General features: G+C 41.8%; 1 protein-coding gene across 2 annotated transcripts; it reads right to left on the reverse strand.

Moving 5' to 3' along the window:
• Positions 1-1,405: 1,405 nt before the first annotated feature.
• On the reverse strand, positions 1,406-14,293 carry GDE1 (glycerophosphodiester phosphodiesterase 1). Of its 2 annotated transcripts, none has more exons than XM_039885472.1 (6): positions 13,878-14,293; positions 10,981-11,156; positions 9,045-9,150; positions 6,540-6,632; positions 4,792-5,003; positions 1,406-3,537 (listed from the first exon to the last, which is right to left on the reverse strand). In XM_039885472.1, exons 1-6 carry the CDS (start codon positions 14,289-14,291, stop codon positions 3,390-3,392), a joined length of 1,149 nt encoding a protein of 382 aa, XP_039741406.1. In that variant the 5' UTR covers positions 14,292-14,293; the 3' UTR covers positions 1,406-3,389. The 2 variants fall into 2 exon arrangements, with proteins under 2 accessions (XP_039741406.1, XP_039741407.1); XM_039885473.1 differs by having other exon boundaries at positions 10,981-11,152; positions 13,878-14,246.
• Positions 14,294-14,350: the final 57 nt, after the last annotated feature.

A 14,350-nucleotide genomic window follows, 5' to 3' on the forward strand; every position in this document is an offset into this window, starting at 1 on the left:
CGTGTCGTGAGGAGTATGATCTTAGAGCACCTCCACATTTTTCGTCTTATTTTATAACAGTACTGTTACACCCTTAACGTAGTTTTCAAAAGCGTTTCCACTTGTATCATTTCAACCTCGTAACATTATCGCTGACGATAAATGCGAATAATCGTCATCTCCATCTGATAGATGATGAAGACAGGCAGACACAGGGTAAGCGATTTGTCTGTCTGTCTTATAGCTAGTTTGTGGCAGAATCGAGGACTTTGGGTTTTCTCTGGCTCAGTGTTTCTGACTTGTGCATGTATTAGAACCGCCTGGAGGGTTTGCTGAAACAGGTCCCGAGCCCTACCCACAGCTTCAGAATCAGTAGTTCCGGGACAGGCTCTGACGACTTGCGTTTCTAACAAGTTCCCCTTATGTCCATGTTGAGAATGTCTGGGACAGCATCTTTTGAGAACCTCTGCGCCTAGCTGCTTGCTATCCAGCCTCTTCTTAACATTTAATGTGCTGCAGATTGCTAGATTTTGAGCATAATTTAAACTTAGGTAGTAGAGCACATGAAGTCATTAAATCTTCAGTATTTTTGATCGAAGAAATCAAACCACCTCATCCTACAGTAACCATCACGCCACGCTAAGGGTTTGAGTAGATGTTTGGAAACACTTCGTTAGCACACACCCTCCCTTGCCTCAGAGCTGTGATTTACTGTCCTGTTGAAGCATTATTCTCGCTTTAGGGAAAATGGTAGGTATAATTTTCTTAGAAATTTGCATCTAATAAAAATAGAATATTTATGTCTCGGCGAAATCGTCAAAACAGAATTGCAGACACTGGTCTCCAAATAAGAAAATGAGTATTGTTTAATCAAATAAGGATCGGATTCCTCAAGCCTTCTGAGGTGGCCTTCGATGTCTCCAACATCCTGAGAGCAGAAATGCAGTCCAATGAACAGCACGGGATCTTTATCTGTATTGTCCGTCTTGGAAAAGAATGCTATGGTGGCTTTGGATGGCCCCTTCATGCTGCCAAATGCTGAATCACTTATTCACGCTCCCGAATTTTCATCTCACTTTAGATCTTTATCTCGTTTCCTTAAGGAAGGAATTATCTCATAATTCATTCCCTTAATAAACATTTATTGAGCATCTACCATGTGACAGGCACTGTGATAGTTATGGACAGGACATGATGCTAAGCAGGGGTTTAGGGCGTGGGCTTTAGAACTGTATCATCTGGGCCTGAATCCTTATGCTATTACTGTTGTGTGAGTTTAGGCGAGTTACTTTGTGCTTTGATTTCCTGCAATGTAAAATGGGATCGTAACAGCACCTACCTCGTGGTGTTGCAGAAAAAAACACATGAAAAGAATTTGAAAGTGTCTAATACATGGTAGGCAGTGAATAAACGTTACTAACAAGCATTTTACATGTACTTTCATTTATTTGTAACCACCTTCTGGGGTGGTACTAATACTGCCCGTTTTACAGATGACTTAGATAACTTACCCAAGGTCATACAGGTGGTAAATTGTTGATCAGGAAATGAGATTTAGCTTTCTCTGATCCCAAGTGCTGTTTCTAACCCCTATACTAAGCCTTTCAAATAAGTGCTTAAAAGTAGTACCTATTAACATCTTTCTTCATCCAAATTCTCCATCTTCGAGGCCTCTTTAGCATAGGATCTAAATCTTTAATTAGGTTTGGCTGAGTCAAGAGCAAAATGTATTTGGGACAAAGGTCAAGAGGCAACGAACTGGCTCTCGAGGCTTCACACGGCAGAAGGGATAGCACCTATACTGCCCCCAAGAGAATTCCTTCCTTTTCGGTTGATGTGCAGTCTCTGAAGCTATGTCAAAGCGGGGAGTTCAGTCCAGATTTTTTGGGGTCACTTTCTCCTGTTAGTCATAACACGGGATAGAAGTACATGCGGTTTATTTATTTTTGAAGTACATGCAGTTTAGGTATCTGTTCCATTCATTGAATAAATCGTCTTACTGTTAATTTTAAAATTCAAGAAAATGTCTTTGTAAATGTTGATTGAAAATGTCCCAAGCCCCATCTACTGCCAGTACCAACCATGGCAAAAATCGGTTTGCTTCCCGCTGCCATCTAGCTGTGTGGACTGGTGGTCTGCCCGCTGAGTGTGAGGCTGGTGACTCACTGGGACTCAGGAGCGAAATCGTGACTAAGCTGTACAGCCTGTGATCAAGGCTGAGGGAGGGCAGCTGCGGAGAAAGACAGCTATGCAATTTTTTCAAGACTCACCTTCATTTTAAACGTTGCTATTGATAAGACCCCCGGAAGCTCATGTGGGAAGGAGCTGGAAATCAAGGGCTTTCTAAAGGCAGAGGAGTGGTTAGGAGCAGGGGTTCAGATCTACCTGGATCCGAATCTCAATTGCACCAAGGAATTCGAGACCTTGAGTAAGTGACTTTAACTTTGCAGTGCCTCAGCTTCCTCATCAGTAAAAAGAGAATACCACCTCTGTTAAGATTTTTGTGAGTTAAGAAAACACGTTAAACCCCTAAAGTTCCAGGCAAATAGTAAATAAGAAATTTACTTATCACGAGATCAGGCTCTGCTATGTCACCAGCTATGTTATTTCTGAGGAAGACCCTTTCCTTCCACAGGTTCTGGTGTTCTCATTTGCAAAGTGAGGACAAGCTAGATGTCCTTAGAAGTTTCTTCCAGTTCTAATCGTGTATGATCATCCGTCGTAGAGTAGCCTGAAAGAATGTTACTCTGCTCCCTAGTGGTCTGTGGCTCTTCCTCCGAGATAACACGAGCCATCCCTCAGGCCGGTGTCCAGACAGACTCTCCTGCCATTTTTGTTGCTCCGCGCTGAAGCTGGTCAGTGGACTGAGACAGCGGCTCCCCTAAATTCCTTGTATCTTAGGATACGCTGCTTGGCACACAGTTTTCCCTTACTGCTCCTTTTAATGATTTTATTAGTATGGTCACAAGCTTGGCGTCTATCGTATATTGATAACATAGCCGAGTACAAATATTTTAAATAAGTGAATTACATAAATGTGTCAAGTTTTAAAAATGTCAACTCTGAGTGATCATGCATTTCCCATGCATTTGCGTCTGTACCCCCCAAACTGCATAACTCAACCTGTGCTTCTTCTCACCGGGTCTCGGTGCAATGCCTCGGCTAGGGCCGGGCAGGGCTGTGCCTTTCTGCAGACCCAGATTTTCAAGAGCAGTGGTGTGGAGCTCGGGCAGTCCACGGAGCATGGTGGAAACACTGGGCTCTGCTCTGGCTCAGGTAAAAATGCAATTACTGAGTATTGCTTGTGTGGGTCACCTGATCCCCCAGGGCGTGGGCTAACGCAATGGGTATCCCTGCATGAGGCCGGCAGGCAGTTTCTGTCCCCATGGGTTTCTTCCCTGGGGAAAAGTCTAGAACTGAGACTGGCAGTCTTCCAACATGCTGTCAGTGATGTAGCCAGATTGAAGATGGGATTCATAGTAACTTTTTTCATCAAAAGTATTAACAGTCCAAGCAATAACCTGAATGTCTTTAGCTGACCACTTCTTCAAGTAGTCCCTGGGGAAAGAGGAAAAAGCAAGCCTGTTAGAATAATGGCCAACTGGCCCAGGACAGGATGACAGTCACTAAGGATGGTAATCACTGAGCAGTAACAGATGCTCAGAAAGGGCCTCTTAACCGCCTCCGCACTGCAGTCAGAGGGAATGTCTCAGAACGCAGCGTGAGAACCTCCTCTGCATTGTTCCAGCTTATTAAAACACTTTGGTGGCTCCTGAAAGACCACACCCCCGGAAAAAAAGTCACACGGGAGGACGCACCTGGCTTGCCCTACCTGTCTCTCTGGCCTCATCTTTTATCACGTGCTCCCTTTCCTTTCTGTGCTGCAGAAAACTGCTTTTCAGTTCCTTGCAAGAACCAAGCTTCTCCTGCCACATGCCTTTGCATGTATTTCTCCTTGACTTGGGTCTGCATCCCCCGCCCCCCTCAATCCCTACATACCCTTCAGATCTTAGTTTAGTTGTCACTTCCTTGGGAATGTTTTCTCCTACACCCCATTAGGTCAATTATAATTGTACACTGTTCTCTCCGACACAGCATTTATCTTAGCTGTAATTTTGTTTATTGGATTTTTATTTAATTGGCCACTATCTCTTCCACTTCACTCTACACTCCATGGGGACAGACCATGGCCTTGTTTCTCTACCACAGCACCTTCGGCTTCTTAATACAGTACCTTGCGACACTGTAGGCATACACCAAAATACTTACTGAATCGAATGCATGCATGCCTGAAATAATACGAAACTTAAAAAATTAGAATCGGCTAAAACGCAGCTATAAAATTGCCAAAAGAAAGATTCCGAGGTTGCCAGGTTAGGGAACAAAAAGTTTCTTGCAAACCATGGAGCAGAGCCCATGATGTATGGGGGGAGCAGGGGTGGGAGGAAAGATGGGAGAAATGAGGTGGGCCCCCCAGGACGCCTTCACTGTGGCTCTGCCCTGGATCCTAGGTTGGTTTTCAAAGACAGCCAATCGGAAGGAAACGTAATCTTTCTGATCACAATTTGGCTGCATTTTTTTTTTTCTTTAAAATGCACTAAACACCAGTGCATTTGATCAACTTGTTTTGGAAACAGTAAAATATGCCTGAACCCTTCCCACGTAAGAAGACAGTGGCATCCAGCTTACTAAAAGCATGTGGGCGCCGCGGGTGGGAACTAATCCAGGTTGTCCACTGTGAACCCTTTCCAAGAACATCCATCAGGAAATGTGTCAGGAGGAAATAATAATAAAAACACGCTTCCGACTTACGGGGACACAAAATCCTTCTGTATGAGGAAAGCTGAAATTCCACACAGGTACCACAAAATATTATGCAGGCTCCAATCGAGCAAAATGTCCAGCACCACAAAAACTGAATGTTTCCATACAGTATTATAGCGTGGTTTCCCATCTCCTGTATGGCTAAGGCTCCAAGGTCTGTGAGTTAAAGCCGTCACCACGTTCTGATCTGTCTGTCGCATCTGAAAAGGAATTTTGGAAAATAAAATAATTTTCATATCTTAAGTCTAATATTTCTCATTTGTTCTTTAGATTTAGCCAATGTACTCGTCAGAAGAGAAAAGAGAGGGAAAAAAGTGGGCGCTGGGGCTGGGAAGTGGGCAAAGGAGAAATGGGGGGATGAGGATGGAATTCTTCCGGTCTGTTTTCTATGCTCCTCTGGAGAGTCTATCACCCATTTTAAAGGCGTCCGTGGTCAAGTAAGTTTGGGAAACACTGATTCAAATGCCTGAAAGTCCCAAGACCTTCTTCATCCCGATGGCCATTCAGACCTGGGTAGGCTCCTCTCCCACCGTAAAACCTGAAATACATGCTCTGTTGGGCGCTGCGAACGCTACAGAACCAACTCATTATTTTGGAAACGGGTAAGTTAAGGAAAAGATTGAGCATTTATTTGCTTATTGGGTAACTAAATAGTAAATGAGTTTCTTTTTATAGAAGTCGTCTAGCTAATACACGAAGAAATGAGAGAATTAAGTATTAACATTTTGCAACCCCCAGTAAAGGGACAGAGCTGGCCACTGGCATCAATAGCAGCTGTTAACGACGACAAAAGAGCTAACCAGACGCTGTGTGCCTCCTGACGGAAGAAAACTCTCACCCATGAAGTTATCTCGCCAAGAATAATTGAACCTAATCCGATCAAGCCTTTAGCTGTCCTACCAATTTACAGGAAATATACAGAGGAGAAGAATGTGTTAAATTGAGAAATAAGCAAAATCTAGACTTAGGTAAACTCTACAAAATAACTCGGTTTCTTCAATAAATACATCACAAGGAAGGTAGAAAAGAGAATATGCAGGTTTTAAGACTTAAAATGATAACATGCAGTCTTTGCTTGGGTCCTGATTCAAATGAGTTAATCTATGAAAAAAAAAAAAACACCATGTATGCTATTTCGGAGAAAAATAAAAATGTATATATAATTGTATATTTGATAATCTTATGGACTTACTGTTAATGGTTTTGGATGAAATAATGATATGGTGGCTATGTTTTTTTAAAAGAATCACTTTTTCAAGATATTTAATGTAATTTTTGTGGATGAAATGGTATGATATCTGGGATTTGCTTCAAAATAACACCGGAGAAGATAAATAGAGCTATGAAAGAAACGGTGGATCTTGGTTAATGAAGCTCACTGTACTACTAACTACTTTTATGCATATTTAAAAATCTCCCACATTCAGAGTGAGTTTTTAAAGGTATATTCTGCTGTGACTTAGTGAGATGGAGAGCTACATACATACTTCTTTCTGTTTTGAGGACATTTACCAAAGTCATCTCACTGAGCCTATAAGGAGCATAAAAAAGGGAGCTGAAGAGGAATCAAGGTATTTAAAGATGGGGTGAGTACATTCCCTTCTAAATGTCTCTTGTTAATTTAAAAGAGGAGTTTCTGAACAGGTTCAGTTCGATTCCTTATGCTTACTTACGCCATTGCTATTATCACTACCAACTAACATAATATTATGTACAACAAAAATCCTGAATTTTACCTTATAGATAACTTCTGGCAAGAAGGAGCAGACAATACTATTATTGTATAGTTGAGGAAACTCCATATATATTTTCTTTAGAGCATCGGTAGCCTGTAAAACAGAGATTCACGTATTTTAAAACTATTAAAATGTAACAGTCTTAGGCAATAATTATTACATACTGAGTATAACCCTATCAAACAAATCAGAAGTTTCCTAATACACGGGGACGTTGAAGAGATGGAATCCATTATCGGCCGGGAGACGTTTTAAACTCACACATGCAGCAGCAAAGGAGAAAGCTGAGGTGCTGCTGCTTTACCATCTTGCTGGGGGCCTCATCCTTTTTGTCACATTTCTGGAAAGTATGGCAGACTGCTGGCCAGTGGAGGCTAGAAGCACAACTTAAAAATCTTTTCCTTATGCCCTAGTGTAGCCGCCGGGGAGAAGGCTTTTTTTATACCCGCTGCTCTATCCCCTTCTGCATTTCCTGGCTGGAGCATGAGGCAGCCAGCCTTGGAACTAGAGGGGAGATTTCCTCAGGCCAGTGCTCTAAGAGGAAACATTATGGGTCTGAAGGCAGAAGCGATGGGACAAGGGAGGAAATGGGAAGAGCTGGAAGTCTCCTGACTCTTCCCCTGGTGAGCAGAAATTTCTTTCTGTAGTAGTCCAGCTAATAAATGAAGAAGAAATGATAGAATTAAATCACTGACGTTGTGTAACTTCTAGTGAATTAACCGAATGTAATGCTGCTACGTCATAACTCTTGAAATATTGCTAATTTTTGGAAAGTCCCACATACCTATAACCGAATATAAGCAACAAAACGCATTCCGAAAAAGAAAAAAGAACACAGAAATGACTCTTGTCATGTTTCCCTTCACTAACTAATATGAGGGATTGTGAGCTATAGAGCCGAAATGATTCTCTGGCCGTATGAACTATGGAACGCACTGCGTGTACCTCTTCACCTACATTATTTATTTAATTCTCACGACAACCCTATGTGGTAGTTTCTTTAATTATTCCCACTCTGCTCATGAGGAAACTAAAGTTGATTAAGGTAGAGGTTATGCTGTAGTGAGTGACAGTACTTAATTACGGTCTGCTGGACCCTGAAGCCCATGACCTTGGCTCATGTGTTCTACTGTCTCCAATTTGCTGCCAACACTTGTTCCTTTATAGGACATTCTGGTGAATTAGATCACTATGTTCTACCCAGTCTTGCCCAAACCACCTGTGAACATCCAACTGGAAAGCTTAAATAGCTAGATTTTTAAAAAAGATTTTATCTCCCTTCCGCCCACGTATTCTAAGAGAGTAAGTATAAAGGTCAGTACATCGTATAAAGGTCAGTACATCGTGGGTAAAACGCAGGACCTATCAAGGTTCCCAGAAGAGGGCCGCATTATCAACAAAACCTGAAGTGCTCATTAAAAATACATGTTCCTTGACCTCACCACCCCAGACATTTCCAGAATGGCCCAGAAATCCCTATTTTTAAATAAGCCTTCCTGGTCTGTGTCAGTACAGACCAACTGAAAAACCTAGAAGTATACAATTATCAATTAGCTGATACTAAATTAGCCAGCGCATTCAAAATTAGAGGTGTTTATGGTACTAAAGTTAAAAACACACTGAGGCTCACATTTCAGGTTTTAACATCTGGTTTCAACTATATCCTGGGATTAATTAAAAAAAAAAAAATCAACATCATCGGAATTCTCAACCCACAGATGGCCATTACTGATACTAACTGCTGGGTGGAAAATACCCGAGTTGTCCAAATGTGGACAAAAGTCTTTGTCCTTGTAAAGCAGGTTATAAGAGAACAAATGTAACCTGAACTGTATTTCCCCAGTGATTTCCATTGCAATAATGTTTTTATGAGTACAAGTTCTAAAATCTTATTTAGCAATGTCGTACATATTTGAAGGAATTATATTAATTTTGTGATACAAATATAACAAATCAAAGAATAAAAAAATTATACATAAGGGATAGAAATCATACGGAAGAGATAAATCTATGTAAAAGATAAATATCTATTAGCTATCAGAAGCTCTAAATATAGGAGTTCTCTTTAAGTTTAGTCCATAGTTGTCGATCTAAGACCCTTATCGGCCAGATGCAACTGGTCTTGTGTCCAACTTCTGAGTTGTTTTTTATGAGGTAACTGGATGGTGTGTTCGAAAAGTGCCTTTTTTAACTGTTTATTTTATTTAATATCTTTGGCAAATGCTTTATGCAAATAAGAGAAACCCGACTCTTCTATCTGAAGCTAGTTGTAGGATATCGGGAGTTGGGAAAAGGTTCCATCGAAGGTAAAAAGGTTTAAAAGGTTCTGTAATTTACTGTTTCCTTTAACATGTGGATTTTAGCATCGTTCACGTCCACTAAGCAAAAAAAAAAATTTGTAAAAATAATTTAAGAATAAATAACAAAATACATAGTTAATTTTGGAAATGACTAGCATTTAAAGATGTCTTTTGAAAAAAGGGAAGTGTGCGGTACAGACTGTACCTTATTTGCATGGCCCTTGACATCAAAGAAGATCGTGAGGTTATGGTTCAGGCTCTCTGCAACGGCTTCTCTCAGGGTAGGGATCTTTTCATTAGGGAAATCATTCCTGTAAGAGAGGGTAAAGGCATAATACGTGGCAGGAAAAAGAATCCAAGTCTAGTGGAACAGACATTTGATAAGTATCTCCCAACCAAAAGGAAAGAGTGTTTTCCCCAACTTCCTTTTCTCAACCATACCAATGTCCGAGGGTCATTTACTACATGTACTTGGACCAAAGTACAGATATTCTCGATCAAAGAACAGCAACAACAACAAAAATCATTTAACTTCTAGGAAACCACTGGATTTCTATTGAATTAATCATGTAATTAGTAACTCTGCTCACCAAAGGGCGGAGTATATGCATGCCAGCTTTACAAACTCAGAGACTTAATTTTAACATTGTAATTGCCCTAACAGACCCTTTGCAGAAGAAATTCCTAGGACTACATCAATCTGTTGACTGTATTATTGTACATTTATGTGCAACTATTTAATTTCCTGAAACATAATTTTCTGATACATTAAGAAATTGGCTTTTCTCGTGTAATGAGATTTCACTCTACATGATTTAATTTGTTAACTCAATTATATTATTTCGACTGTAAGATCGTCGCTAAAAAAATAAAAGGTAAGGATAATTTAAATAGTACAGGCAATTCTGCCAGATATTCTATTCGATGCCTATTCCCTGAGAATGAGAGATAAGAGATGTAAGTTTGCTATTCCCCTGGCCAGTCTTAGCTTCTGTGCCTCCTCTCACGAAGAGCACCTCTTCGCACTGGGAAATTCTAGAGAAAATAACTACTTTTCCTACAACATGGTCCCTAAACACAGCCAATTACGTCACCTGGTGTTCAAGCAAAGAAAACGCAACCTGTTTCAATTGTGAAATAAAAACACTGTTTGCCTTAAAGACATAAAGAAGCTATATTGACTCTGATATCATGCCATCTTAAAGGATTTTAAGGGCGATGCTGACCCTAAGCATTTTTTGCATTAAATGTTGATTATGAACCTGACATCTTATGTGCAACATCATTGTAACGTTAAAACCGGCCTTTCCCTCGCATACGACAGAGCGATGAACTATCTGGTGACAGTAAAGAGTTAATTCATGCAGCTTGGACTCCAAACTTGCAAGTGTTATCAATATTCTTTCTAAAATACGATTTCCCTTGGCTGACTTTTCACTTCTTTCAGATCCTAGGAAAATAAAGTCAGAATCATCCTTTAGGGAGGACTATAACTAATCACTGGGTGGAATGCTCAGCACTCGAGGAGTCGTCATCATTGTCCAGAGAGCTGACAGGACATGGTAACAGTGACCACATTTTTCAGTATTTCAAAGAAGACAAGAGGAGAGGAATGTAAATAACCACATTCCAAAGTATATTATAGCCCAGTACACCAATTCCGAGGGGTTTATAGCTGTTAATGGTGGGAAGGGTGTGGGGTCTGTGGTCATATACATTTAATATACACTACATTAAAGGTAAGAATTGACTGATATAATTATTTATTCCCCAAGGGGAACATTTAGAATATAGTGTTTGATTTTTTTAATCATAGTACCCTTTTTGGGGGGAACATCTTACAGGATTATACACACACACACACACACATTTATTTATATATACGTAAAATTTATCTGACAGTACAAATTGTCAGGACAGTGACTACACAGAGTATTGTCTTGAGAATCATTCTGAGGCCAAATCTGGCCTCAGTGGGAAGAGCTGAAAAAAATCCATGCCATATTTCTGTTGTTCCTGGCTTATTACTTAGGAAACATGTATACAGTTCAAAACAAAACACAACAAAACAAGTCTCCAGTGTCTCTCTGTGATCTCCAACAAAAGCTGAAGGTATGTTTAAGTGACAATAAACCACTTACCTTAATCTGTGATTTGCTGCAGGATTAAGCTTCCTAATTTGTTCAAATGTCAAATCACACAATCGACCAGTGCCATCCGTCGTCCTATCTACCGTGTTATCGTGCATTAAGACAGGGACCCCGTCAGCAGTAAACTCAATGTCTAACTCCACGCCTGTTGCTCCATTCTTAGCTGCCTTAACAAAAACATCAACAATATTAATGTCAAGTGGCCACAGATGTCATGTTGCAATCTAAACACTCCGGATGACCAATAGGGCTGGGTAGGTTGACAGCTGCTCGTACCAATTTCTTGCCCTTTCTGGAACAAACAGCAACCAGACTTGTGTTTTTTGTGGATGTTAACTGTACTGCAACTTCCACACTTAGGGATTCCTCAAAAACTTCAATCACTCCTTCCACTCTCGCAGTGGCAGTTGGGGAGACTTCTGGAACTTAAGTTTTCTCTGGACATTAATGGCTTACAATTATATGTATTTAGACAAATTCCACTGTTTACCTATATCGTTTGGTACAGCATCTCGGAGAAGTCCCCTGTGTTTGCTGATTAGTTGGATATTGCGCTGTTTTGGCACGAACAAGATGAGTCAGGTTTTTGTTGGTGTAACTCCACCCCCCTCCCCATAAGCAAAACGCCAAGCTCCTGTGCGGGGAATAGACTGTGGGCATAACTTCTTTTGTCACTGTTTAGTGTCGTGTACGCTTTTGGAATACATTCATTTCACCGCTCAGATTTTTCCTTCTATATCTATTATATAACCTGCCAGAGATTCTTCTAGTGTCAAAACATCCTCTCTGATTTTTTACATAGTAAAATGTTTAAGAATATAAATTACGAGATGAAAACATGCACAGGGAGGAAGAATAGTACAGAAAACGAACTTCGATGGAAATAAACTATATATATCTTTTGAAGTTAAGAGGGAGGGAGCGACCTTGTCTTCTGCAGACTGTGTTCAGCAGGTAATTCTGTTTTGGCTAAAAAGTTTATTGATAATGACCTTAATCGAACTGGTAGAGTTACATCTCATTTCCTCTTTAGACCAGGAATCAACTTGGCACAATGTTTATTTATCATCGTTACGTATATAACAGATGTGTTCGACCTAAATATACATGACACAAATGGAATTTAGCTGTAATTCCCTTGCAACACAACGGGATATGAAACACTACACGTGTATGTGTATTTCGCATACATTCTTCTTCATTTTATATTCAAACAGGTTCTGGCCAAACCACCACATCCACGGGTAAATACTCATAAATACCTTCTGTGCTCAATTAACACTGCGTTATACTTTAAGGCAACTTACCTAAAGGTAAGTTGAAATGCAAGCCAATGACAATTGTGTTCTTTTGTTCCTACAGTAATTATCACCTTTCTTTTCATGCCAGTGCTATCTCCTGTGTAGCTATATCACTTCATCAGACCTCTCGATCTTTAGATTTCTTTTTAAACAGCAATCTGCGAGAACTGCTGTCTTTCATCACAAAGAACCACAGAGAAAGAAGCAGAAGGGAAGTTTAACATGGTTTATAAACACAGAGTCGAGTGCCCTCCACTAAATTAAAGGCTGCCTTCCAGATCCCCCTCCTTCTTCGGACTTAATTTTGTTATCTGCACATTGAGATAATTTTAAAGAATCAAGCCATCTTTAGATTCTTGGCCTAAAGAGCTTACATTAGTGGAGATCTTGTCACGGGCGAAGCACTTCACATGGACTACCTCACTGAATCGCAACCTGCTAGGTGGATACCAATGTTATTCCCATCGTACAGATGGGGAAACTGAGGTCAAGGCTGAGACTAGCGTGAAGAGAGGTGTCCTAGGATGCCTTGCCTGCCACACCCTGGTCATGACTCTTATTGGGACATAGAGAGCTTAAGTAACTTGCTCATTACACAATACTTTGTGTCTTCAGCTGGACAAACAAAGGACAGTCAGTCCAAGTTTTTACATCCCGGAACATATTCTAATCTATGACCCACTGCACTGGGACTTAGAAGGCTGAATTTTAGAAGCCACGTGTTTGAGTCTGCCTTCCTACCCGTTCAGTGTTAAAATAACGTCTCACAGAAATGAGAGGTTCAGATCTATACCCACAGATCCAAAAGTGCATAGACAACTGAAAAGCTCTTTCACTATGCCTGCTGTCATTATTACCAAGTCAGGAGACTGCCAGGAGAGCCTTGTCAAAAGGGGAGGCAGAAACTGATTAAGAGTCAAGCAAACAGGGTTGTCTGAGCCTGAATGTGTGTGTTTTTGGGGGGTATGTGACAAGGAAATGACTCGGACAATTTGGAGGACAAGTAAAATGGCTCCTGTGAAGGTGACCCATTTAGAATAAATTCAACCACGGACCAAGATTCTACTCAACCTGGCCACATCTCTTACTGTATTCACACACTAGCCTTTTTCTGTTCCCTTGAGTCGGTCCACATACTGCCTATTCTGTTACCCAAACATTCTAACATCGTTAACCTCAGGACATTTGCTTGCTGTTCTCTTTTCCTGGGACGCTTTCCCGCCCCCCACCCCCACCTCCCTTTCAGATCCATATCTGGGTCTTTCTCACCATCCCGGTTTCAGTTCAAAAGTTCTTCTCTTCGAGAGGATTCCTCTGATTACCTAAAATAGCATACATAATTCCCCCCTCCAGTCATTCCTTATTCCATTACTCCATTTCTTCATTGCGCTTTCCATTATCCCAAAGTGCCTCATTTATGTGTTTATTTAAGGCCTGTCTCCCCCACTCCAATGCAAGCTCTGTGAATATCTTTTGGGGGGTACTGGGAAGGAAGGCTACTACAAGAAGACTGGGGAACCTTCGGAAGGACGGGCAGAAGTCCAAGCTCCCAGGAGGGGCGGGTGCCGCGAGGCATGGGGGGCTCACCTGCCGAATGGCCGCCAGTGTGTTCTCGGGTGCGTCGTGGCTGCCGCCGCGGTGGGCGATGACGGTAACGCGGTCGCGGGGCTTGAGCACCTGTAGGGCCCTGCAGGTGGGCACAGGCTCAAAGCTGAAGAGGCGCAGCAGGAGGTAGAAGCTGCCGGTGAAGAGGCAGGCATTGAAGGGGCTGCGTGTCACCAGTAGCACCAACAGCAGCAGGAAGGAGAAGGGGCCCAAGAGGCCCCCCTGTTCCTCCCACAGCCACATGCCGGCGCCCGCACCGGCACGGACGGGAGTCCCGGACCCGCCGGGCTCCCGGGACAGGAGATCGAGAAGCGAGGGCGAGAATCCAAAGCACTCGCCGCAGGGGGAGCCTCGGTGGACAGCACAGCCGCACAATGGCGGTGGCGGTGGCCACATCCGGGGAGAGATCCGGCCGTCCAGCCAATCAGGGCCGGGGATCTCCGGAGATCGGGGGC

The sequence above is a fragment of the Pteropus medius genome, unplaced genomic scaffold (assembly GCF_902729225.1).
Source record: "Pteropus medius unplaced genomic scaffold, Ma_sr-lr_union100, whole genome shotgun sequence".
In the NCBI taxonomy this organism is placed as follows: Eukaryota; Metazoa; Chordata; class Mammalia; order Chiroptera; family Pteropodidae; genus Pteropus; species Pteropus medius.